The sequence below is a fragment of the Canis lupus genome, chromosome 20, assembly GCF_003254725.2.
Source record: "Canis lupus dingo isolate Sandy chromosome 20, ASM325472v2, whole genome shotgun sequence".
Lineage (NCBI taxonomy): Eukaryota > Metazoa > Chordata > Mammalia > Carnivora > Canidae > Canis > Canis lupus.
In genome coordinates this window covers 48,449,984-48,476,604 of record NC_064262.1, presented here as the reverse complement: position 1 = coordinate 48,476,604, position 26,621 = coordinate 48,449,984, and the positions used below count along the sequence as shown (strand labels likewise).

Genomic DNA, 26,621 nt, shown 5'->3' with positions numbered 1-26,621 from the left:
TCAGGTGTTTTTCTGAAGACCTCCAGAGAACCAGGGACAGGTTTTCCAGCAGGCAGAGGTGGGGGAAACCTTCGAGTTTCCGAGGCCCCAGAGCAGATTGGAGAGGGGCCAGAGCAGCCTCGGGGAGGTGCCAGTGCAGTTATCATATTTGGATGAGGTTGCACATTAAGTCCTTGGTCTCCCTGTTTCAAACCTGAGTGCGACTCTGTTTCCAGTGCCACCAAAGTCCCCAGCGGGCATCGATAAATATCCACTGAATAAACGAATGTTGGAAGGTTGGAGTGAGAATTTGGCAGGGTTCCCCAGCTCCATCCAGGGAGGAGGGAGCCTGGGATCTGGCAGGCAGCAGAAAGCCCATCCATGATCACAGTGGCCCAGTCCCTGGGCCAGCTTAGAGCCTAGCTTTGCCACATCCTCTCCACCTGTAAAATAGATGGGCTGAAGCATTAGGAGAAGACAGGGCAAGGGGTATAGACATCCCAGGTCTATAACTGGGGATTCTAATAGCTCTCACTGTGTCCATTCACTCATTCCACAAAGACTGAGTGAGCATAGGCCAAATGCTGAGCAATTTCAGAGGAGTGATTAAATAAATATGACAGCATGGAATGGTCTCTCAGAGAAAGTGATGTTTAAGTGGAGACACCTAAACTGTAAGAAAAGTCTTGAGATGTGTGCCTCAGTTTCCTCATCTGTAAATTGGAAGCAAAAGAAATCGCTCAAAGGATTCTTGAATTCAATTAATAAATAATCAAGGATAGCCAGGAGGCTGCCGTGGCTAGAAGGAGTGAGCAAGGGGAAGACCTGGAAAGAGAGGTGAAAAGGAAGTTCACCTTCACGACGGAGGTAAATAGTGCAGGGCCTGTGCTCTTTGGGAAGGACTTTGGCTATTACTCTAAAGAAGGTGGGAGCCATGGAGGGATCTAGGCAGAGGAGGGACAGGACCTGACTCAGGTGTTCACAGGCATCCTCAGGCTTTTTTTTTTTTTTAATTTTATTTATTTATGATAGTCATCACACAGAGAAAGAGAGAGAGAGAGAGAGAGGCAGAAACACAGGCAGAGGGAGAAGCAGGCTCCATGCACCGGGAGCCCGACGTGGGATTCGATCCCGGGTCTCCAGGATCGCGCCCTGGGCCAAAGGCAGGCGCCACACCGCTGCGCCACACCGCTGCGCCACCCAGGGATCCCAACATCCTCAGGCTTTTCTGGGGAAAATATACTAGGAAGTAAAGGGTGGAGCTGGGAGCCCTGGGAGGAGGCTACTGTGCTGGTCCAGGTGAGCGATGGGACCAGACCAGCTGGGGGTTGGGGAAGGGGTGAGAAGTGGGCAGATTCCAGGTCGGTGTCATTCTCTTCCTTCTCCTCCTTCTTTTTCTTTCTGTTAAAATCCTCTAAATAAAAAAGGGAAAGTAAACATCCAGCCCTCATCCCTAAGTAACCAAAGTACCCTCAGCCCGCCACATTTTGGCTGGTCCCTGCAGGGCACCCAAGTTCAGGCTCAGTCTCCATGGAGCGCCCCGCCCTGAGCCCCAGGGACCAAGGTTTGGCTCACTCACCCGGTTTCTAAGGGAGTCCGAGGTCAGCCAAGAGCCAAGCTGCACGCTCTGGAGACTCCGGGGACCCTGGAGAAGCTCCATGGAGGCCTCCACTCTCCTCCTCCACTTGGGCACGAGCCTGCATTTATGGACCCCCACCTGTATGCCACAGCTCCGAAGAAAAGGTCTGCCTCGTATCACAGGGAAAACTGAGTCTCAGCGGGCCACAGGATCCTTAGGGCCCTCAGCCAGAGCCAGTGACAGAGCCGGGATTCAAGCTATTTTCATAGCAAGGGCAATCCCATTAAAAGCCACAGCAGCTAACACTTATTGGGTCCTTACTAGTTTCTCAACCCTGGGCATGCACGATCTCACTTAATTTTATCGACACCAGAGGGGTGGGTTGGTAAATCCAGTCTCACAGCTGAGGCGCTCACGATGTGGGGGCTCCCTCAAGGCACGGGATGCTGGGATTTGAACCCAGATCTGCCCAGAGCCCGTCTGCAGGCAACGGGGGATCCTTCCCAGGAGACTCGAGTTTGCAAAGGAGGGGGCGGGGCGGGGGAGGCGAATCGCTTTTGTTTTCAGAGGGGTCCCGGGAGGCCCGGAGGCCTCTGCCACGCCCCGCTTTAACGTGGCTGAGTCTTTCCTTCGGGTTCCCGCGCGCTCAGCTGGGGCACCCCGGGGCCGAGCGAGGTGCGGCCCCAGGCACGCGCGGGAGCAGCCGGCAAGGGGGTCGCGGCCGCCGACCCGCAGAGCCCCGCAGGCGGGACCCGCAGCCCCGGGGGCCGCCGGGAGCCGCGCCCCCGCCGCCCCGCCCCCTCCCCGGGCGCCGACCTCGGCGGTCACGTGACCCGGCCCGGCGGCCGCTGGGGCCGGAGGGCGCGGCGCGCGGACGCGGCGGCCTGGCCAGGCGGGGCCGGAGCGGACGGAGCAGGCCGGAGCGGGCCGCGCGCCGGCGGGGGCTGCGCCGCGCCCGCCCCTTCCCCGCCCCGCGCGGGGCGCACGCGCGCTCCTCCCGCCGCCCCTCCCTCCGCGCGGGGACCCCTGGCGGGCGGCGCGAGGACATGGCCAGCGACGCCGTGCAGGTAGGCGCACCTGCGTCCGCAGCCGCCCGGCGGCCGGCCAGCGCCGGGGACCCCCGCCCGCGCGTTGCCGGGTCCCCCGCGGCCCGGGTCGGCCCGGGCGGGGGCCTCCCGCGTGCCCGGCGCCCCCTCCCCGGGCCAACACGGTGGAGCGGGCGCGGTCCCCTTTTCGGCAGGTGGAGGTATGCATCGAGGGGGAGCGGGGAGGTCCGGAAGGCCCCGCTGCACCCCAAGCTCCGCCCCTGCCCGAGGATTAGAGGGGGCGCGGCGGAGGCTCCACTCCAGTGTCTGTGGCTGGCTGTGCGTCCCGGTGCCCGCCGCCCCCGCCGCTCGACTCGGCACTCCCTCTCCCCCACCCCAGCGTTCGGTTCCCGGCAGGTGCCGCTCCACCTGGGGCAGGTGCCTGGCGCAGTGGCCCGGAGGGGAGGAGGCCGTTCGGTCCGTGCCCCTCCCCCGCACAACAAAGCTCTGGCGGCCCCCCCCGCCTCCAGACTGAGCTTTATGATGATCCGGACGCCACCCAGATTGGCACCTGTTGGCGGAAGTGTCCTAGAGTCACCTCATTAGGTTGAGGAATGGGGGACCCACAGTGGCCGCGCTCAGGGCTACCAGGTGGAACCTTATCCCAGGCTGGGGATTCTCTTGGACCTGGAACACTACCTGGGCATGGGTGGCAGGGCTGGGTCACGCAGACACACACAGCCTGGCACCAACCTGCCACCAGCCAGGTTCTCCGTGTACCACCTTGTGAATATCACAGCCTTGGACTCACCTTCCACATCTGTGACAAGCCAGGCCAGAATGACTTCTGACCTTCGGTTCAGAATCTGAGGCACATCCTGTGCCTCTGGTGCCCTCAATAGTGCCTCAAAATCCCTCTGTTGTCCTGTGGTTGCTGTGTAACTGGGTTTTCGTCTCCTTCTGCACCTGCCCCCATCCCCTCTGTGTCTCCCCCATGACTCCCTGTCCCCCACCCCAGTCCTGCTGATGGCCTGTCAGCCTTGCCGTGGAGCTGGGCGTATCTGGTGTTGCCGATCACATAAGGTCAGACCTTGGGGCTGGGGTGGGCCGGGGTTTCTGACTCTACCCCCAGCCCTGGGAGGGCTCTGTAGGAATCCCCTGGCGCATGCATGCACTTGGCATGTGCGAAACATGACCCGGGTGGAGGCCGTGATTCCTGGAATGAGGCTGGACCTGTGCTGTTGTCCCCCCTCCCATGTCTTCCCCACTCTGTTCCCCCCTCCTGGTCATCCCTTGTGCCTGCTTGGGCCTGCCACCCTGTCCCTCTGTCTGTCCCGACGTATGCCTGTCTGTTTTGTGTCCGGCAAACGGATGTCCTGTCCAGATTCCGGAAACGCCCAAAGCATTGAAATCTCCGGACATGAGGGTCTAGGGCCCTGGCTGCTCTGGGAAGGGGGGGATTCTGGGAGGTGGACCCTCTGGACCTGGGTCTCGTGTGGGAGGTGGGAGGTGGGGGAGCAGGGATTCTCCAAGGCTGGGCCAGGCTCCTGATTCGTGGGTTTGCCTTGCTGGCCCAGGGATCACCTCTGCCCTCTGGGTAGGAGTGAGTCACCCAAGGGAAGAGAACCCAGGAGGCTGGGCCTGTCTCCTTCCCTCCCTGCTCTGCGTGTTCTCAGGCCTCAGCTTCTCTTCCTGTCTGCCTGGACTGTCCCTATTTGAGCTGGCCTGGACCCTGGCTGTACCCTGCTCTGCCTGCTAGGGATGGGATGGGGCTGGGTGGTAGGCGGGCACTGGTCACCAGCTGGTAGTATTAGGTGAACTTGGGTTTAAATTCCAGCTCTGTCACTTTCTCACTGTGTGTCCTGGACCCAGTGCCTTTGCCTCTCTGAGCCATGGTCCTGCCACCAAAAAAATGGGTCTACAAGGGTGTTCATAGTCCAAAGGGAGAGATGTAGATGGGCCTGTGCTCTGCAGGTGGAGCTGCTGAGAAATCCTTACTGGTGGTCATGGTCAGCAGCCCAGGGTGTGAATCTGTGTCCTTTATTGCAGGGTTTCTTGACATCAGTGCTATTGATGTTTGGGGCCAAATCATTCTTTGAGGCCGGGGCTGTCCGGTGCACCTTAGGATGTTGATCAGGTTCCCAAGTCTCAACCCAAAAGATGCCAGGAGTACATCCTCCCCACCCCTAGTTGTGACAACCAAAAACGTTTCTGGATGTTGTTCAGTGGCCCTGGAGGTGTGTGTGGGGATAACCTCCCCCACCCCGAACTGCTACTGTCACCTCTCTCAGCCTGTTTCCTCGCCTGGAGAGTAGGGAAGAATAGTGGCAGTGGCTCAGGATTCATGTGATGGGTTGGTAGGATGGTGAGAGTGACACTCTCAGCTGAACCCTTGCTGGGGACAGCTGCCCTCTGGTTTGGCTGGGAGCCAACAAGGACTTTCCTCATCTGTGCAATGGGTCCCCCAGTGGGGACTGTCATTCAGTGCCAGGCCTGACACTTGCACAGGGTGAGCAGATTCTGGGCACTCCTGTTTTAAATCCCAGCCCTTGGGCAGCTCCAGTGGCGCAGCGGTTTGGCGCTGCCTGCAGCCCGGGGCGTGATCCTGGAGACCCGGAATTGAGTCCCACGTCGGGCTCCCTGCATGGAGCCTGCTTCTCCCTCTGCCTGTGTCTCTGCCTCTCTCTCGGTCTCTCTCTCTGTGTTGCTCATGAATAAATAAATAAAATCTTTAAAAAAAAATAAAGTAAATCCCAGCCCTTCCTCCTGCTGGCTGTGGGGCCTCAGAGCAAGTTATGACATCACCACTCCAGGCCTTGGTATCCTTGTCTTGAAAATGGGGTGATGACAGTACCCACCTCATGAACTCGCATTAGGTGACCTCAGCAGAACTCCTAAAAACTACTCTTCTTATTATTAATAGTCATACTTGGCTTTTAGTGGGCCACTGGTTTGTGGGTACTCTTAACCCAGCCCTCCAGCACTGTCTCCTCATGATGTAGGGCTCAGAGAGGTGGCCCTGGCCTGGCTGGGCCCTACCTGTGGTTACAGCAGTGGGTGACCAGACTGAGAGGAAGCCGGAAGTAGGGACTGCCTGCGTCAGCAGGAAGGGGGCTGGCCATAGAAGCCTCTCTGGCGGGCTTGTGTGTATCTGTGTGCATGGGGTAGGCACAGGGTGGGCACACACGTGCCTGCCTGTGTTTTGTGCACACACCTATAGGTACACGAGAGGGTGTATACACCTAGGGTAGCCCCTGGAGCCTGCATATACTCAAAGGAGGCTGGTCTCCATGTCTACACTAGCGAGCATGTGAGGTGTGTGCACACCTTAGCAACCTCCTAGGATGTCGAGGGAGGGCTGTCCCTGGTTGCCTCCTGAGAAGTCAGGCTTAGTCCCGGAGAGGGCACAGGGAGGGAAGGTCCTCTAGGTGCCCCAAAGCCCCAGAGCTGGCCCCACGCAGGGGATGCTGGGAGCTAGCAGGAAAGAGGAAGTGGCGGTCAAGAGGCCCTGGGAGGGCTGAGGTTCAGGAAGAGGGCGGGGCCCTCAGCCCGGACCCAGGATGGCGGAGGCCAATCCCCCTTTGGACCAGGAGCTGGAGGTCGGGGCTGGGGTCGGGGTGGGGGGCCAGAGAGGACCCCGGTGACACAGACCGGAGGTCCTGCCCTCGGTACCTCTCGATTTTGGACCAAGGAGAGATGGGTTTAGGAGTTTTCTGTTTTGAAGATGAAAATACGTGGGGTTTTTTTTGAGGCTCCCAGGTCGGGGAAATAGAGAAGGAAGGAGACAGGGCTCTGCTCTTTAGGGCCCGGTTGTAGAGGATGAGAGCAGGGGAGACAGAGCTTGCCAGGACCTCCTAGTTTGAGGGTACAACAGGAGAGAGGTGGGGCCCGTCCTCAGAACGTAGTTTGGGGTTATAGCAGAGGGAAGACGAGACCTGCCCTTGGCACCTCCCAGCGTGAGGGCATAGCAGAGAGGAAGGGGGCCTGCTCAAAGGATCTTGACCCCATTGTTTTGGGGAGGGGTTGGCAGCAGAGGCCTGTCCTGATACTTCCTTGTTTGAGGAGCAGCAGAGGGACAATGGAGCCTGCCCTTGGGGCCTAGTTTTAGGGACAGTAGAGGGGAGTTGGGGCCTACCATTGGGACCTCCTACCCTAGGGGGACAGCAGAAGTGACAAGGGGTCTGCCCTCAGGACCTTGTTGGGGGGGCAATGGGAGATAGGGCCTGAATTTAGGGACCTCTTCATTTGGGGGGGCACACTGGTGAGATAGTGGTGCCTGTCCTCCAGAATCCTACTGCATAAGAAATAGATGAAGGGAGACGGGACAGTACTTATGGGGTCCCCTCGCCTCAGGGGCCAGAGGAGGAGGAAGCCCATGCCCTTGGGACCCCACAGTTTAGGGCAGTCAGGAAGCAGAGACAGCACCACATCTCACCTTCCGGCTTGGAGGGTCGGAGCATGTTTTGGAAGCCCCCGGCCGCGAGGAGGCCAGGCCAAGCTGGCTGAGCGCATTGGGCGCTGCGGTGTCCGGGCCCCACTGACCGCGCTCCGTCTCCCGCAGAGCGAGCCGCGCAGCTGGTCCCTGCTGGAGCAGCTGGGCCTGGCAGGTGCGGACCTGGCGGCTCCGGGGGTGCAGCAGCAGCTGGAGCTGGAGCGGGAGCGGCTGCGGCGCGAGATCCGCAAGGAACTGAAGCTGAAGGAGGGCGCCGAGAACCTGCGGCGGGCCACCACCGACCTGGGCCGCAGCCTCGGCCCCGTGGAGCTGCTGCTGCGCGGCTCCTCCCGCCGCCTGGACCTGCTGCACCAGCAGCTGCAGGAGCTGCACGCCCATGTGGTGCTGCCTGACCCTGCGGCTGCTGCCCGAGGTGAGTGGGGGGCTTCTCCAGGGTTGAGAGGCTGCGGGACTTCGGGGGTTCAACCGCCAGGGTTGAGCCTAGCCCAGCTGTCCCCACTGGCCTCCACACACAATCAGAAAAAAACACCAAAAACCAACCAACACCCAGGGAAAGCTTAACACCATCACACCACCAGCAGCCAAACACCAACAGCCCTACATGGTGTCACATGAGTATCTGAAGACTCACACAGTTGTAACAACATCCGGACAACCCCCAAGGATGCTTTTTTTTTTTTTTTTTTTTTTTATTCATGAGAGACACACAGAGAGAGGCAGAGACATAGGCAGAGGGAGAAGCAGGCTCCCTGCAGGGAGCCTGATTCGGGACTCGATTCCAGGACCCTGGGATCACGCCCTGAGCCAAAGGCAAACACTCAATTACAGAGCCACCCAGGCGTCCCCTGAGAATGCTTTTAAAAATTTCCTTAATTCTTATTTATTTAAAAAATTCTTACTTGGGGTCAAAAAACACATAACATGAAATTGATCATTTCAATCATATGTGTACGGTTCAAAAGGGTTCAGTAAATTCGCGGTGTCATGCAAGACATCACCGAACTTTTCATCTTGTGACCAAGGATCCTTCCACATCATGCCAGTAGCCAGAGACCCTGACACACAGTATATACCAGCACCTTGATGACACCCAAGGATGGAGATGCTGGCATGCGAATCCCCAGAGACTTCCATACTACCACCCAGCACCCAGACAGACGCACACATGGTCACAGCAACACAGGGACAACATCTAGAGCCTTTCACACATGATCACACCAACCCCCAGACATTCACACCCACACAGCTGTCCGACCTTTACAGATGCACATTATGCCATCAACAGCTAGAGACTTCCACACAGACAAGGCTTACAGACTCTCAAACACCCATACGCCACCTAGACAGGTTAGCAGCTGGAGACTGGCCTGTCATGTCAATTCTCAGAGACAATTCATTCAACACCCACCATCTCATAGGATCACATCCGCATATAATGTCCCCCCTCCCCTCAGTCACACTACTCTCTAGCACTCACACAGAAACATGCCAGCATCCAGGGACACGTGTGCCTGACTGTACCAACACCCTGACAGAGCCGGTATAGACACGGTTGTTAACCAGCCCGTGGGGATCTGAATGCACTCTTGTGCCAAAAGTTGGAAATATGTGCCTAGGGGTCACCCCAGCACCCAGGCCTCACACAGTCATTCTGAATAGCACCTGGCATTTCACATAGTTACACGAGCACCTAAGGAGTTACATAGTCATGCCAACACCCTGTGGGCACGGACATAACCACACCCAAACCCACAGACTCCCACACAGCCATAGAAGTAGTTGGGGGCTTCAGTACACAGTCACACCAACACCGAGGACTTCTATACACCTGGACGCTAAGCCTACACTCACTGATGCTGCTCTTGTCCCAGGGATGAGGGGAGGGCTGGAGTGGGGGGACCTTCTGGGCCCTGGCCCTCATTTCCTCCTTTACCCGGCCTTGGGGGGCAGAACCCAGGCTGGGCAGGGGGTGAATCCTCTCAGCTGGGCAGAGCCTCTTAGGTAGGAAAGCGAGGGCCATGGTGACTCTGTCTTACCTGCCCCCTTCTCCATAGATGCCCCCCTGTCCCCTGGTGCAAGTGGCCAGGCCTGCTCGGCCACCAACCTAAGCCGCGTGGCTGGCCTGGAGAAGCAGCTGGCCATCGAGCTGAAGGTGAAGCAGGGGGCAGAAAACATGATCCAGACATACAGCAATGGCAGCACCAAGGTAGGTGCAGCCTGTGTGCGCATCCCCCTGTGTGCATGCACACCGGCAGGCAGATCACAGGCTGGGGGTGGGAACCAGGGTGCCACCTATATCTCTCTGCCCCATGGGAAGCTGGGACCCTCTGGGTTGGGGACGGAGGGACCGATGGGTGACTTAGAGGCCAGGCCAGGATGTGGGCAGCCTGTGGGGGCATGTGAGAAACAGGATGGCTGTGTGTGATGTTAGACACAAAGCAGAGTCCGTCCCCCCCCCCATACTCAATTATCCCAGACACTTGAGGGATGTCCACAGCTGGGGCAGCATTCGGCCTCTCCTGGTGGCATCGTGCTGACACATATACACATAGCAAGGTCAACACTTACACACACACATGCTATCATCCGAACATCTAGAGACACACCCATAGTCATAACATCTAGAGGCACAGAGACTCCTATCAACACAGGCACACATGTATGCTGTCATAACATCCAGAGAGACAGCAGTAACAGCACTTAGAGATCCATGGAGGGTCACCACTATGACCACCTCTAGACACAGAGACACATGCCATCATGTGACACCCAGGACACATGGCACAGGCCAGCAGAACACCTGACATACAGACACGCAGACCATTAAATTCACACCCTGAGCCTGGAGTTGTCAAACAGATACCCCTGTGCCCCAGGCCTGGTGTCCCTGGACTCCACTTACTGCAGACTGTCTCACACAGCACCCCCCACTCACCCTTGAACTTGACTATGCGGCTGCAGTCAGGGCTACAGCCGCCTCAAGGAACCCTCACCCACGTGTATGCCATTCTGACAGCTGACAAATTCAGTGCCTTTGGCTGCCAGGCACGGATCAGAGCCCGCACCCAGATTAGCTCCTTCAATCCTCAGCCTGGTGGCAGCTGATGCCTTAGTGCTCCCGTCCCTGCAGATGAGGGAACGGGCCCAGAGAAGTGGAGTGGCTTGCCTGGAGTTACCCAGGTGGCAGGTGGCAGGGATTCAAGTGCCATGAGCTACATCTGCACAAAAGAATGCACGGATATTCCTGCTGTGTCACGGTCGCCATGGCCTGTGTGGACAGAGGGCCAGCAGCCAGTGCCCAGTTGCCTAGCCTGCCCCTTACAGCCCACCTCTGCCTCCAGGACCGGAAGCTGCTGCTGACAGCTCAGCAGATGCTTCAGGACAGTAAGACCAAGATCGACATCATCCGCATGCAGCTCCGCCGTGCTCTGCAGGCCGGCCAGCTGGAGAGCCAGGCCGCCCCCGACGAGGCCCAAGGTGAGCCCCTCACCCTGAGACAGACGAGCCTGCATTCTGGCCTGTGGAGCTCAGCTCCTCAGCCCAGATGGGGACCTTTTCTGAGGCAGAGAGGTGGCTGTTGTGACTCACAGGATGACCCAGACCCGTTCCTAACCATTTCCTGGCCTATTTCCCATTTTGTCCCATGGACGGTTTGTGCTAGGTCAGGTCCTGGCGGTGCCCCAAGACCAAAACTGCTGCTGCCTTTTTATTTGTGTGAATAAAGTTTTACTGACACGCAGCCATGCCCATTCATTTACTGTCTCCTTTTTTTTTTTTTTTTTTAATTTTTATTTATTTATGATAGTCACACGAGAGAGAGAGAGAGGCAGAGACATAGGCAGAGGGAGAAGCAGGCTCCATGCACCGGGAGCCCGATGTGGGATTCGATCCCGGGTCTCCAGGATCGCGCCCTGGGCCAAAGGCAGGCGCCAAACCGCTGCGCCACCCAGGGATCCCCCATTTACTGTCTCCTAAGGCTGCTTTTCACTGTGACAGTAGAGCTGAACAGGGGAGACAGAGCCTGTGTGTTCCACAGAGCTGAAAATATTTACCTTCTAGCTCTTTTTTTTTTTTTTTAATATTTTATTTATTCATTTGAGAGAGAGAGTACAAAGAGGGGGATGGGTAGAGGAAGAGGGAGAAGCAGGCTCCCAGCTGAGCAGGAAGCCCAATGCAGGACTCGATCCTAGGACCCCGGGATCACGCCCTGAGCCAAAGGCAGATGCTCAACCACTGAGCCAGCCAGGTGCCCCAACTCTCCAGCTCTTTATGAAAAGAAATTGCAGACCCCTGCCACCTTGTCATGTTGGCCCCAGTCGTGTAGGAACTGTGGGTGTCCACAGTGTGTATCTGTTTCCATGTATGTGTCCGTGTGTGAATGAATACCTGGGAGCGTCTTAAGCTAATTGTCCACCTGAATTTCATGACAAGACCTTGATATATGTTGTGTGCAAGGGTCATGGTGGCTATGTTACTAATGTGTATCAGTATTAATGTGACATTGTGAGGACCAGGGGCAGTGTGTATGTCCCAGTAAGTGTGTTACCATGAGAAAGCGCTGTGCGAGCTGTTAGGGGTATTAATGTGTTCAGGCTGCTGTAACAGAATGCCATAGACTGGGTGCCTTTTTTTTTTTTTTTTTTTAAGATTTTATTTATTTATTCATGAAAGATACAGAGGCAGAGAGAGGCAGAGACACAGGCAGAGGGAGAAGCAGGCTCCATGCAGGGAGCCCGATACGGGACTCCATCCTGGGACTCCAGGATCACGCCCTGGGCCGAAGGCAGGCGCTAAACCACTGAGCCACCCAGGGATTCCCCTGGGTGCCTTTTAAACAACAGAAATTTATTGCTCACAGTTCTGGAGGCTGGAGTTCCAGGATGAAGGTGTTGATCCAGTGTCTGGCGAGAGCCCTCTTCTGGGTTCAAAGACCACCGCCTTTTTGCCGTGTGTGTCTTCCTGTGGTGGGGGTGGGGGTAGCTTTCCAAGGGCATCTCTTATTAGGGCCCTGGTACCATTCAGGAGGGCCCCATCCTCAGGACTTGGTCACTTCCCAAAGGCCCCACCTCCTAACACCTGGTACCATCACATTAGGGGTTGAGTTTCAATATATGACTTTTGGGGGAATAAAAACATTCACCCCGTAGCAGTGGGGTATATAACTCAGATGATGGTGGGTTTGTCTTTGGGGTATGGGAGGCGTCAGTGTGATTGTTCATCTGTACTGGGAATACCTACATGGGCTTCTTGGTGGCCATGTACGATGGTATGATCATGTCCCTGTGCCTCTGGGTGATGTTGTAATCTTGACTAGTGGTGTGATTTTGTCCCTGTAAGTGTAAGGGTCTTGGTGACTCTCTGGACACATGTTGACAATAGGCCTGGGGGTGAGAGTGTGACTGTGTTTGTAAGGTGATGTGCCTGCAAATATCAAGGTTCCTGTGACACTGTGTCCATGTTGTTGATGTCTAGGTGAGTGTCACACACCTGTGAGTGGTAGCGTGACTCTCTCTGACAGAGCACTAGGGTCCGAGTCTGGGTCATTATACAGGATGGTGAGACTGTCCTCGGACCCTCCAGCCATGGGTAGTGTGGTCATGGCCTTTTGCCTCCAGTGACAGTGTGTCCTTATGCCTATCTCTGTGCCATCGAGTAACTGTAGTCATCCTGTATTGGGCCATGGCTGTGTCCCTGTGACTTCCTATTGGGTGTGACACTTGGTCTATGTCCCTGTAATAGGGGATCTTTGGGCCTGTGACTGATGATGCCACCCTGTCTGTGTGACTGTGTGATGGCATTTCTTTGCCCTATCCCTGTGCCTTATCCATGTGCCAGTGTGATGATGTTTCTTGGGCTGGAGGTAGAGCCCCAGAGTTTTGCCACAGTATAAATGTGTCCCATAGGATGTTTGTGTCTTGTGGTCATGTCTCTCTGTCCAGTAACAATGTCCCTGTGTGGCAGTGTGACTGTATCTTTGTGAGAACGTGTGTTCCTCTGCCTGTGGGTGACAGTGTACCTACTCTGGTGACAAAGTGAGAATGCCACGGTTACCCTGTGCATGACAGTGTGGTGATGTCTGTGTGACAGTGCTCTTGTTCTCCCAACGGCATTATATTTCACTATGTGGACGGTCACATTCGTTTACCCAGATGACTCCTGCAAACGGGGTTGTTTCCAATCTTTTGCTCTTAGAAAGAAGGCTGCAGTGAATAACCAAGTACGTATGTTAAGGGCAGAGGTGTTTCTCTGGGATAAGGTTCCTGAGCTGAGATTGCTGAATCGAAGGGCAATTACAATTGTGATTTTGATGGATATGGCCAAACTGTCTCCATGTGTCCCTATGCCTGTGTGTCTGTCTCCTTCTGGCTGTCCAAATGGCCATAATGTCCTGGGGACAGGACAGGACCTGGGGATGAAATGGGACCCTGCCAACATGTCCTTTAAGCCTGTGTGGATAGTGTACCTGTGTAGATGACTGTCCCTGTATGACAGCCTAACTCTGTTCCTGGGATAGTCCCTGCGGGTGACAGTGTTTGGACAAAAGAGTGATTGCATCTGGGTGGAAGTGTGACTGACCGACTGTGACCGCTTGCTTGGGAAAAACGTGATACGTCTTGGTGGCCAGTGCCTGTCTCCATGCATGAGTGTGCGTCCGGGGCTGGGGTGGCTGAACCCGGGTCCTAGGCTGGCCTTACCACCTGGTACCCCACGCCCACAGGGAGTCCAGACCTGGGGGCCGTGGAGCTGCGCATCGAGGAGCTGAGGCACCACTTCCGAGTGGAGCACGCCGTTGCCGAGGGTGCCAAGAACGTGCTTCGCCTGCTCAGCGCAGCCAAGGCTCCCGACCGCAAGGCCGTCAGCGAGGTGAGGGGCGGGGCCTCGGCGAGGGGCGGGCCCCAGCAAGGGGGCGGGTCCAGCAAAGGGGCGGGAATTGACCTGGAGGGCCTTGAGGGATGTGGAGGCTTCGGCCGGGGGCGGGGCTTCAGTGGGCGGCACCTCGGTCGGGGGCGGGGCCTTGGTCGAGGGCGGGGCCTTGGTCGAGGGCGGGGTCTAACGCTCCGAGAGCCAAGGAATAGGACCCCGATGGTTTGAGGGGTTAGGCCAGGTAAGACTTAGCTAGGCCCCCCCCCCCCAGCCACACTCTGTCCCTCCCGTCGCAGGCCCAGGAGAAACTAACCGAGTCCAACCAGAAGCTGGGGCTGCTGCGGGAGGCGCTGGAGCGGCGGCTCGGGGAGCTGCCCGCAGACCACCCGAAGGGGCGGCTGCTGCGGGAGGAGCTTGCTGCGGCTTCATCTGCAGCCTTCAGTGCCCGCCTGGCCGGGCCCTTTCCCCCAACGCCCTATAGCACCCTGTGCAAGCCCGCGCCACTCACAGGTGGGTCCTGCCTCCTCAGCTCTGTACTTTGGATGGCCTCTCCCCAAGTCCTGAGACCCCTAACCTAAATCTCCATTCTCCCTACCCCTGGACTCCCATCTCACTGTTCCCTCCGTTCTCCATTCACCCTAACCCTGTAGCCCTGGGCCCCATTTCCCTAGGCCAGACACCCCCATGCACTCTGGACTTCTAGCCCCGGCTTGCCCGCTGATTCTGGACTCTGGCCCCCATGCCCACCATGTCCCCATCACTATCCTTCCCTACCTGGCCCTGGTATTTCCTACAGCCAGAGCCCCCCAGCCCAGTCCCACCACCCCTCACTCTCAGAACCCTCAGTCTGGAACCATTGTCTTTTCCCACCCTAAAGTCAGCCAGCTCCTCCCTCCTTAGACCGCTCAGCTACTACTTCTCCCTTAGAGACCAGCCCTGCCCTAGACCCTTGCCCCCATCTCGGACCTCAGGTCAGCTCCCTGAATCCTACCCCAGAACCCCTAGTCCAACCCAGCTCCCCATTGCCTTGATCATCAGCCTGTGCCCTAAACCTATCTTCTGTCACTAATTCCCAAGCATTCAGAGCCCCTTCCCAGTGTGGCCCACCCCAGTCTCCCCCCTCCCCCTTGTCACGTATTTCTCACTTGGGCACAGCCATCCCAGTATCAGATCTCCTGTTCCACCCTGATTGTATGCTGGCCACATCTGGACATGTCCACTTCACCTGCAGTCCCCACCTTTTGGCCTGGCCCAGATGTGGGTCCCCCTGAGCCTGCCCCTCCCTCAGGAACTCTGGAGGTACGTGTGGTAGGCTGCAAGGACCTTCCAGAGACCATCCCCTGGAGCTCCTCACCCGCGGCAGGGGTGCCTGGGACCCCTGACAGCCGTACCACCTTCCTGAGCCGCCCAGCCCGGGGCCTTTACAGCCGCAGTGGAAGCCTCAGTGGCCGGAGCAGCCTCAAAGTGGAAGCTGAGAACACCAGTGAGTGGGCACTAAGGCCTGGAGGAGTGAGATGCAGTGGGGATCTTAGGGTGTCACACACTTGTAACACTTTAAAAAACTGATACATTACAGTCATTAGGATGGATTCTGTTAAGAAAAAAAAAAAAAGTGTTAGGGAGATAGTAGAGAAATTAGAATCCTCTGCAGTGCTGTTGGGAACATAAAGTCCTTCAGCCACTGTGAAAAAACTAAACATGGAATTACTATGTGATCAGTAGTCCCACTTCTGAGTGTATATACAAAAGAGTTTAAAGAAGGGACTCAAGTTGATAGTTGGACACTCATGTCCATAGCAGCATTATTCACAATGGCCAAAATGTAGCAGCAACACAAGTGTCCATTGACAGACAAATGGCTAAACCAAATGTGGTATGTGTGTGCGGTGGAGTAGGTAGTATTCAACCTTAAAAAGGAAGGGCGTTCTGACACAGGCTACCCCACAGATGAAGCTGAGGACATCACCCTAAAGGAAATAAGCCGGTCACAAAAAGACAAGGACTGTATTATTCCACTTCTATAAGGTACCTAGAGTAGTCTAATTCATAGAAATGGAAGAAGGATGGTTGCCAGTAGTTGGGTTGGAGGGGAGAAGAGAACTTTTGTTTAATGGGGACAGTTTCAGTTGAGGAAGATGAAAAAAGTTCTGGACATGGATGGTGGTGTAGTTGTACAACAGTGTGAACTGTAAACTTGAAAACGATTACAGTGATAAATTTTATGTTATATGAATTTTACCACTTTTTAAAAAATCTGATGTATAGGAAAAAGTATGTATAAAAGAGGAATAACAATGGAACAAACACCCACGTTACCACCACCCAGGTCAAGAAATAGAACTCTCTAGAAACCCCCTTGCCCCTCCTCCCCTTTCTAGTCCCTTTCCCTGTCCAGAGGTAGCTACTCCCCTGACGCATTGTTATCATTTCCCTGCTTTTCTTCGTAGTTTTAGCATCAATGTACACATCTCAAAACAACAGAGTTTAATTTTGCCTGGTGTTTGAACTTTACATACGTGGAATCATACAGAATGTATTCCATGGTAATGGCTTCTTCCATTTAACATAGTTTGGGAAGTTTATCCATGTCGTTGCATGAAGCTATAGTCCATTCATTTATTTTAACTCCTGTTTATTTATTTTTATATTTTTTTAACTCCTGTTTAATAGCCCATTAGACTATTAGACTGAGCCATATCAATTGTGGGGGCCTTTTAAAGTAAAATATAGTAATTGTTGAATATCAGTTAATAAGGCTATGTTATAGCTTATATATTCTATTTATAGATATTTCTAGTTTGGGTCCCTTATATACGCATATATGGATATATATGTATATATGCATCTCCCCATTATACCTGCATGCATTTTTCCAGGGTAAGTTCTTAGGAGTATATTGCTAGAAGTTGCATATAAAGCGAAAGTGAATTTGGATCTCTACCTCACATCATACACAGAAATCAACTGGAAGTTGATTAAACGCCTTGATGTGAAAGCTTTGTGAGGGTAGCGTAGCAGAATGTGATGGGTGGAAGGGAGGATTTCTTTACTAAGATATGGGCCAAGATGCCTCCCCCCAACTCCAAACATTTCCCGACATCCTCCTCCACCCCTCATTCCAGGCGAGGTTAGCACGGTGCTCAAGCTGGATAACACGGTGGTGGGGCAGACATCCTGGAAGCCATGTGGCCCCAGCGCCTGGGACCAGAGCTTCACCCTGGAGCTGGAAAGGGTGAGCTAAGTTGGGGGATGGCAGGGCCTGGATCCAGGAGGAGGATCCAAATCCTCCTTGGGCAGTGCCAAATGATGGCACCCGTTCCTCTCCCTCCAGGCTCGGGAACTGGAGTTGGCCGTGTTCTGGCGGGACCAACGGGGCCTTTGTGCCCTCAAATTCCTGAAGTTGGAGGATTTCTTGGACAATGAGAGGCATGAGGTGCAGCTGGACATGGAGCCCCAGGGCTGCCTGGTGGCCGAGGTACAGCCCGACCCCTGACCCTATGAAAATACTTCTTGCATCTGCCTACTCGCGGTTTTCTAGAAAGGGAAGATATATGTGTTGGATTGGTCTCTGAACCTTGATAGAGAAATACATATAATTAGTTACTTCAGTGACACAACTTAAGCTGGGATTGGTTTTGTTTTAAGGGAAGAAATTAAGAAAAAAGAAAAGAAAAGAAAAGAAATTGCAAAATTTCACCAAGCCAAAAAAGAAAAGAAAAACCTGGTGGCACATCAAGGAGATTGCTGTCAGAGCCACAGTCGAGTAGAGAGGAATTCCTTCTACAGTGGTGTTAGGATTAAAGTCTAAATTGAGGTGTCCTGCATTTGGCACTAGAGACAAGTGTGCCATAGTGGGCTGGATCATTCTTGGTTGTCCTGTAGGGTGCTGAGCAGCATCCCCAGTTTGCACCCAGAGGGAGCCAGCACCACCCTCCCTCCAAGTTGTGACAATCAAAACGGTCTCTAGACATTGCCCTGTCCCCTGGTTGAGAGCCCATGTTCTAAATAACATTCCTAGCTGATCCCTTGTGGTGTGAGCCAAGCCCTGTCCTACTTGCTTTGCTGGCATTAACTTGTTAATCCTTACAATGACCCACTTCCACCCAACCCGAATCAGGAGGGATCGATTCAGGAGGGATCGTCATTAGTCACCTCTGACGGGGGAGGAAACAGAGGCACAGAGTAGGAAAGCCATTGGCCCCCTCATTCAGTCAAAATTTTCCTCAAAAATTCTTTAAGTGTGCCCCTAACACATACGTGTGCCCTGTTACATATCCACATCTCCATGTGGGAGTTCTGACATGATCTCATAATCGAGCCCCACTGAAGAAAAAGAGCAGAAGGGCCGGGCAGGGCAGTGACATTGCTCTTCCATTAGGAAGACCGGCCAGTACCAAGCAGGAATGGTGGGGGTGGTAGGGGAAGGGGGCAAATTCTGAGGCAAGCCTGCTGGCCCTCAACGTTCACTTGTAGCATTCTGTTCTATTTTTCCGCCTCCCCCAGAGTGCCAGTCAATAGAACTTTCTAGAGTTCTGTTGTCGATGAGCCTACAATAGTTGCATTCTGTTGTAGATGGGAATGTTGTATATGTCCACCGTCCAACATAGCAGCCGCCAGCCACTTAGAGCATGGCTAGTGTGACCAGGGACAGGGAACTAAAGTTTTCATGTTACTTAAAATTTTACTGAATTTAAATAGCCTTACGTGGCTAGTGGTGAGCGTATCAGACACACATAAAGTCACACAGTTCTGTGACTTTGGCGCCTTCTAGAAGATGCTTCGGAGTTGGGAGAATGCAGCTAGACTAGTGGCTTCCCCATACCAGCTGGAGGGCTTGTTGAAACACAGGTTGCTGAACCCCACACTTGTATTTCTGACTCCGTGTGTCCAGGCAGGGGCCTGGGTATCTGCATTTCTGGCAAGGCCCCAGGTGCTGCTGCTGGTCCAGGGCCCCACTTGGGGAATCATGACCCTAAATGATGTAGGACCTTGCTGGAGTTGCATGTACCTCTTGTTGGGTCAGGACCCCCCACCCCACCCCTAGAGGAGGTCTTGGTTGCCTGCTTCTTGACTTTCTAAGATGGCACTTCAGGAGGTGGCCCTACCAGGCACTGGATTGGTTTTCTAACCCCTTAATAAGTTACAACATCTTCATACTCTGTTTGGATGTGGAGCCACAATAATTGGAACCCGCAAAACATAAGGGTGTGCCTATCTACGCTCTCAGGGCTTCCCCACCACCTAGAGCTGGGAGTGAGTTCTTATCCACTGGCCCTTCTCTCCAGGTTACCTTCCGCAACCCTGTCATTGAGAGGATACCCCGGCTCCGAAGGCAGAAGAAAATTTTCTCCAAGCAGCAAGGTGAGGTAGTGGTCAAGGTAGGGAAGAAGCCAGGGGTCCCAGGAGTATCATGAAGGGTGACCCCCATCCCCTGTACCCCCCTCCACCCCTCCCCCAGGGAAAGCATTTCAGCGCGCTAGGCAGATGAACATTGATGTTGCCACCTGGGTGCGGCTGCTTCGAAGGCTCATCCCCAATGCCACGGCCACAAGCACCTTCAGCCCTGGGGCTTCTCCAGGCCCCGAGGTCCGCTCCACAGGGTAAGGAGGATGCTCTCTGAAGTCTAGGCTGTCCCTGGTTGCATGCCGGGGTGCTTGGTCCCACACACACCCTCCTCTCTTGGTCTGCAGTGATATATCTGTGGAGAAGCTGAACCTTGGGACTGCCTTGGATAGCTTACCCCAGAAGAGTCCTCTGGGTCCTCCTTCCAGCCCATCAAGCCTGGTGAGTGTTCCACTCCTTTCCCCCCACACCTGGATCTTCCAGGCTTCTCTACCCACTCAAGACCCAGACACCACCAGGAATTTCCCTGGGTCCCATATCTCTGCTAGAAGCAGGTGGTCGCATTCTCTATCCTGAATAAAAACATGATCTCAGGAGCCAGGCCACCTGGGTCCATGTTCCTGCAGTGTGACCCACGGCAAGCTGCTTCAACTTGCTGTGCTCTGTGCACTGGCCTGTAAAACAAGCATGTGTAAAACTCACTTCGAGGATAGAAGTCAGGATGGTGGTTTTCTCGGGGTGGGGTGGGGGGGTATCATTGATAGGAGGGAGATACGAGGGAGCCTGTTGGGGTCATGGCCATGTTGTGCCTCTTATTTATTTATTTATTTTTAAATATTTTATTTATTCATGAGAGACCCACACAAAGAGGCAGAGACATAGGCAGAGGGAGAAGCAGGCTCCCTGTGGGGAGCCCGGTGCAGGACTCAATCCCAGGACACCAGGATCATGCCCTGAGCCAAAGGCAGACGCTCAACCACTGAGCCACCTAGGTGTCCTTATGTTGTGCCTCTTAATGTAGGTCAGAGATCAGCACGCCTTTTCCATAAAGGGTCATGGAGCCGATATTTTCGGCTTTGTGGGCCAGACTGTTTTGGTCACAGTGACTCAACGCCCTGGATACAGGGCGATCTCACATCCCTGAGATCATTGTAGAAAACAGCTGTAGGGGATACATACATACACCAGTGGGCATGGCTGTGTTCTGGTTAAAGCTTTATGGATGGACACTGAACTTTATTTATTTATTTTTTAAAGATTTTATTTATTTATTCATGAGAGATGCAGTGAGAGAGGGAGAGGCAGAGGGAGAAGCAGGCTCCATGCAGGGAGCGTGATGTGGGATTGAATCCCGGGATTCCAGGATCACGCCCTGGGCTGAAGTGAAGGCAGGTGCCAAACCACTGAGCCACCCAGGGATCTCCACTGAACTTGGAATGTCCTATCACTTTCTCAGATCACAAAATATTACTCTCCTTTTGATTTTTCCCCCCAACCCCTTAAAAATGTAAAAGCTATTCTCGGCTCACGTACTGTACCAAACCTCATTTACCCACCCCCGCTGCGTGCAATGCATACCCAGATGGACATGTTTATAAGAGCAGGCCCCTTGGCCCAGCTCACATTTTATGCATTTTATACCTCATTTGAAAAAATAGGAAAAAAGAAGCAGGGGGGAAGCCTGGGTGTCTCAGCAGCTGGGCATCTGCCTTCAGCTCAAGGCATGATCCCAAGTCTGGGGATCGAGTCCCACATTGGGCTCCCTGAGGGGAGCCTGTTTCTCCCTGTGTCTATATCTCTGCCTCTCTCTGTGTCTCTCATGAATAAATAAATAAAAATCTTTAAAAAAATGATAGTATATGCTTCTGTATTTTATTTACAATAATATAATGAGATAGGTCATCAGGTGAGTTTGGCAAAACAAAATCCAAAAGTTTAATACCATCAAATGCCAGGCAGGGCACAGGGAGACAGGCATGTAGATTGTTGCATCTCCTTAGGAGGGCATAGCTGGTTGCCCTAAAAATGGACATCGTCTTGACCCAGGAGTTCCAATCCTGGACGCTCACACATGTGCGCATCCGGAAAGTTCACTGCAGCGGCTTTGTGTGGGCAAAAGTGGAAACGGCAACGTCCATCCATAGGAGAGCCAGTGCTAAGTAAATGACGAGGTGGGCTGTGACAAATGAAGCTGGTCTCCCAGTGCTGGGACAGAGTGGTTTCCATAACAGGTTGTCCAGTAGGGGAGGCAAGATTAGAATATTGTCAATAGCGGAAACAAGTGAAATGGAGCCTCTCCCATCACTTTTACTTGTGTGGGTATAGAATATGTTTAGAAAGGTACTCAGGAAATCATTGATGGTGGCTGGTTCTGGGGAGGGTGGCTGGGGCACGAGAGGCCTGTCTTTCCCACCAGCCACCTACTTGTACTGATTGCATTTCTAGAACTGTGTCTGTAGTAGATGATGATGAACCAGTCGTAATATGTTCCCATTCACCATGTATTTTTTTCTAAAATTTTATTTATTTACTGGGGGGGGGGGGGTGCAGAGGAAGGGGGAGGGAGAGAGAGGAGACTCCCTTCTGGGCGCGGAGCTGGATACAGGGCGATCTCACATCCCTGAGATCACAACCTGAGCCGAAACCAAGAGTTGGACACTTAACTGACTGAGCCACCCAGTCCCCCCCACCCTCTTCCATTTACAATATGAATTTTGACTCTTTTCAAAGTTACATGCCCATGTGGTATAAAGAATTAAGTAGCTTTTAGGGCAAATACCCATAAAGGAAATATGTAGGTAAATGGTAAAATATAGCATGAAAAAAAAAGCAGTGAAAGGGGACAGGGAGTATGTGTGGGTATGGCAGGGAGTGGGGGGTCCGTTAGTTACTTAATATGATGGTCAGCTGACCACCTGTGAAGGCGACATCTGCATGAATGGCCTGAAGGAGGTAAGGGAGGAGCCGTGCAGATGTCGGGGTGGGGGGATTCCAGGTAGAGGGAATAGCCTATGCAAAGGCCCTGGGCTGGAAACGTGCTTGGTGTGTTCAGGGCGTGGGGGGAGGGATAGCGTGCCTGGAGGGCAGTGAGCAAGAGGGCAAGTGGAAGGAGAAGTGAGGTCAGAGAGGTGACGGGAGCCTCGGTGGCTATTGTGGTTATGGGTGCCTCTGACTTCCCTCTCTCTGCCACAGAGTTCCCCGATCCAGGAAACTACCACCACCCCGGAGCCGCCTTCAGAGACCCAGGAGACCCCAGGCCCCGCCCTGAGCAGGTGACACCCCTCCCCTGCTCACCACCCACCACCCCTGCCTGCTGTCCTTGTCCCCACCAGTGTCCTCTCTCCACAGCCCTCTGAAGAAGTCGCCCCTGACCCTCGAGGATTTCAAATTCCTGGCGGTGCTGGGCCGGGGTCACTTTGGAAAGGTGAGGCAGGGGGCAAGGAGTTAGGGGAACAGGGAGTTCCCGGGCTGACCATTAAGGTCATCGCTGCCCTTTGTGGTTCCAGGTGCTGCTCTCTGAATTCCGGCCCAGCGGAGAGCTGTTCGCCATCAAGGCTTTGAAGAAAGGCGACATTGTGGCCCGAGATGAGGTGGAGAGGTGGGGACCCAGCCCAGGCCCTCTGAGAACCTCAGTCTTCTTCAGGGAGATGGGAGACAGAGCAGTGCCCTCTCTGGAGCTGCTGTGACAGTGATTCATAACAGTCACTGGCACTAATTAAGCTAGTACTTAAGATACTAACTCTTAGAAAGCACCCACTATGCACCTTATGTTCAGGAACTCATTCATCCTCCACGACAGACTGATGAAGTAAATACCATTATGGTTCCCATTCTGCTGATGGCACAGAGAGGTTGAGCGAGTTGCCCAAAGTCACAAAGCCAGTAAGCAGCAGGTTGGGGATTCAAGCCTAGGGACTCAGGCTCTGAAGCCTGTACCCTTAATGGCACCATGGCCCACCTCTGCTTTGAGTCAGGGCCCTGGGTTCAAACATCACCTCTGCCACAAATGTGCTTGGAGAGTCTGGGGAAGTCACTTTGCCTTCCTGATCCACAGCCTCCCTGTCTATAAAAGGGGAGTAATAATGCCTTTCTTGCAGGGTGGTCAGGTGGATTAAGTGAGAGGATGCATCTAGAGCATTCTGCACTACCTGGGCCCCTGCAAGAAGGCCCAGTAGAGGCACTGAGATTGTCCCTAAGCTTTCTGACCTCCTTTTGTTGATCAGGAACCCAACTCAGATAGGCTTAAGCAAAAGAGGAATTTATTGCTCTGGATCAGAAAAGTCCAGGAGTGGACTACCTTCAGGCATGTCTGTATCCAGGTGCTCACATGACATCTCTCAGTCGACTTTCCTCTTTGTAGGCTTTGCTTGCAGTCTTCTCAAGGGGACAGAGATAGCCTCCTGCCCCAGCCGTGTAAGACTCATCCAGTAGTTTTAGCCCTTCTTCCTTAATAATTCCAGCAGAAATCCTGAGATTGAGCCCCACTTCCTTGGCTTGCCCATTCCCAAACCAATTCCTGGCCAGGGGAATGGGGTGTTCCCATTAGCCCCCCCTGGCTGTTCCCTAAAGGGATATCAGGGGGTTGTTACTAGGATGACAGATGGCTTCCGGGTGCGTGTTTAGCAGACAAAGCTGCTGAGGTTCAGAGACACTAGGCAGCTTGCCCAAGGTTGCGCAGCTATGTGAGGTCCTCAGCAAACAGCTGATGATCGAGGACCCTGGAGTGTGGGAGATGGGGTAGGGGACTGCTGTGGTCTCTGACCCCCGCCCCCTGCCCTACCCAGCCTGATGTGTGAGAAGCGGATCTTGGCAGCAGTGACCAGAGCAGGACACCCCTTCCTGGTGAACCTGTTTGGCTGTTTCCAGACACCAGAGCACGTGTGCTTCGTGATGGAGTACTCGGCCGGCGGGGATCTGATGCTGCACATCCACAGTGATGTGTTCTCTGAACCTCGCGCTGTGTGAGCTCCCCACCCGCGCCTCAACCCCCAACAGGCAGTGGCAGCCCCCCCTTCCCCTCCACCCTTCGGCCCCTGCCTCCCCCCACCCTCCTGGAGTTTTTTGGGGGGATGTCTGGGGGGCTTTTGAGGATGTGGGAGCCAGGCTTCTATGGCCTTCCTTCCTGGCTGAGAGGCCTGGCTCCGTCACACCAGCTTCTCTCTGCAGCTTTTATTCAGCCTGTGTGGTGCTGGGGTTGCAGTTTCTCCACGAACACAAGATTGTCTACAGGTGTGTGCCTTGTGCGTGCCTCTGCTCCTGTACGCACGCTCTGCCCACCGAGGGGCCCTCAGGCTTCAGGCAGGGCCCAGACCCCCACTCATCCCTCTTTACATCCCCCTCCCAACCCATCACAGGGACCTGAAGTTGGACAATTTGCTCCTGGACACCGAGGGCTATGTCAAGATCGCAGACTTTGGCCTCTGCAAGGAGGGTGAGGGGGGCGGTTGGGATCTGAAGGGCTGGCCTCTGGGGTTTAGACAGAGCGGGGAGGGAATGGAGTCCCCAGCCCTCCCTGGGTTACCCCCCACCCTGACCCTGGGATGGGGCTGGCTGGCTGAGCGGGCCACCCCACGCTGGGCTGGCCTACCTCTGGGAGCACCCCTCCCTCCATAACCTCACATGGCCCTCCTGCCCCCAGGGATGGGCTTTGGGGACCGGACCAGCACATTCTGTGGGACCCCGGAGTTCCTGGCACCCGAGGTGCTGACAGACACATCTTATACGCGGGCTGTGGACTGGTGGGGGCTGGGCGTGCTGCTCTATGAGATGCTGGTTGGTGAGGTAAGGCCCCAGGCTGCCCCCACCCTGCCTGACCCTGGGATGACGCTGGAAACTGCTTGTGCTAGCTGTGGGATCAGACGGGGCTTTGGTGTGCTGTGGGGTGGAGGCAGCTGGCTTTGCCCCCCCGCCCTTGCCTCAATGTTCGCATCTGTAAAATGGGGTACTTACCTTCTCACATCAGCCAGCACCCAGGGGAAAGTGTGCTGGAGCGGAGGGCTTAGGTGGGGCTGGGAGAGGAGTGGCCAGAGGAGGGGCCTAATTCACCCTGGCTCTCTCTGTCCCCAGTCCCCATTTCCAGGGGACGACGAGGAAGAGGTATTTGACAGCATAGTCAATGATGAGGTTCGCTACCCACGCTTCCTATCAGCTGAAGCCATTGGCATCATGCGCAGGGTGAGGAGCACCCCCACCTTGGGCCTGGGCAGGGGCTCTGGGGCCAGGAGGGGGAAGACTGACAACTGTCCTCCCTCCAGCTGCTGCGGAGGAATCCCGAGCGGAGGCTGGGCTCCAGCGAGAGAGATGCTGAGGATGTGAAAAAGCAGCCCTTCTATAGGGTGAGGTCACCCCATGTGCCTGGCCAACTCCCCACCAGAGACCTGGTCATCCCCCCCACCCCCAGGGCCTAGTCATTTCTCCCCTACCCAGACAGCCACTTCCCCTCCAGCATTGTCCCCTCCATATCCTCCCCTCCCTTCATGCCCACTTACCCTCCTACACCCACATCTCCTCCAGGCTGGCCTGGTTCCTGGGTATGAACCCGGGGCTCCCTCTCCCCCCACCCCAGGGCTCCCCATACATAAACTGTGATCCTTACTGGGCCCCCAGCCCCCACTGGACCCCTCCCTCTGTGACTCCTTATGCTAATCCCCGCAGATGCAGGGCCGGCCCGGGCACCTCCTGCGTCCCCCCACTCCCCCTGCTGACCCCCTCCCTCTCTCCCCCTTCTCCCCCACCTAGACACTGGTCTGGGACAGTCTGCTGGCCCGACGCTTGCCACCTCCCTTCGTGCCCACGCTGTCAGGCCGCACGGATGTCAGCAACTTCGACGAGGAGTTCACGGGGGAGGCCCCCACGCTGAGCCCGCCCCGCGACGCGCGGCCCCTCACGGCCGCAGAGCAGGCCGCCTTCCGGGACTTCGACTTCGTGGCCGGGGGCTGCTAGCCCTCTCCCCTGCCCCCCACCCCCCCGACCAAGCTCTCAGTAGTTTTTAAAAAGGCTTTTGGGGTTTGCCCCATCCATGCAGTCTCCGGCTCCTCGCGTGTGCAGTGACGCTGGCGCGGGGCGGGGGGGCGTGTACTTGGAGGTGGGGAGAGTTGTGGGGGCAGATCCAGCGCGTGGCCGGGGGTGATGCCCTGGGTTATGGGGGGGTGTCGCGTGATGAGGGTTAAGGGAAGGTGGGGACTCCGGGCTCCTACGATGTGCGGAGCGTGGGCAGGCCGGGGTGGGACAGGGCTGGGAGCTGTGTTAGGGACTCTGGAGTTTGGAGGCCCTGATGGGAGTGGTTCGGGGGCAGGGCCTTGCGGCTGTGTTGGAGGCGCTCAGGGCCACAATGAGAGAATTGTTGCTGGGGTCAGTCCTGGCGGCGGCAGGAGCAAAA

At 55.1% G+C, this 26,621-nt stretch overlaps 1 protein-coding gene across 3 annotated transcripts; it reads left to right on the top strand.

The window, feature by feature from the left end:
* Positions 1-2,485: 2,485 nt before the first annotated feature.
* On the top strand, positions 2,486-26,266 carry PKN1 (protein kinase N1). 3 transcript variants are annotated; one of them, XM_025457794.3, is made up of 22 exons: positions 2,486-2,625; positions 7,145-7,448; positions 9,091-9,242; positions 10,378-10,513; positions 13,755-13,900; positions 14,197-14,410; positions 15,189-15,383; positions 17,023-17,132; positions 17,232-17,375; positions 19,186-19,261; positions 19,359-19,500; positions 19,591-19,684; positions 22,436-22,515; positions 22,592-22,667; positions 22,750-22,841; positions 24,028-24,204; positions 24,410-24,472; positions 24,598-24,674; positions 24,882-25,024; positions 25,310-25,417; positions 25,498-25,578; positions 25,982-26,266. In XM_025457794.3, the coding sequence occupies exons 1-22, from the start codon at positions 2,605-2,607 to the stop codon at positions 26,183-26,185; spliced, it is 2,835 nt and encodes a 944-aa protein (XP_025313579.1). In that variant the 5' UTR covers positions 2,486-2,604; the 3' UTR covers positions 26,186-26,266. The 3 variants fall into 3 exon arrangements, with proteins under 3 accessions (XP_025313579.1, XP_025313577.1, XP_025313578.1); XM_025457792.3 differs by lacking the exon at positions 2,486-2,625 and adding an exon at positions 3,595-3,666; XM_025457793.3 differs by lacking the exon at positions 2,486-2,625 and adding an exon at positions 6,050-6,182.
* The last annotated feature ends 355 nt before the right edge of the window (positions 26,267-26,621 follow it).

Bases quoted from the DNA above. Each gene is read 5' to 3' on its own strand.
- PKN1 (XM_025457792.3), top strand. From the start codon at position 3,610: ATGGCCTGTCAGCCTTGCCGTGGAGCTGGGCGTATCTGGTGTTGCCGA. The intron at 3,667-7,144 runs GTCAGACCTTGG...CGTCTCCCGCAG, and splicing joins GGTGTTGCCGATCACATAAG to AGCGAGCCGCGCAGCTGGTC. The intron at 19,262-19,358 runs GTGAGGTAGTGG...CCCCTCCCCCAG, and splicing joins AATTTTCTCCAAGCAGCAAG to GGAAAGCATTTCAGCGCGCT.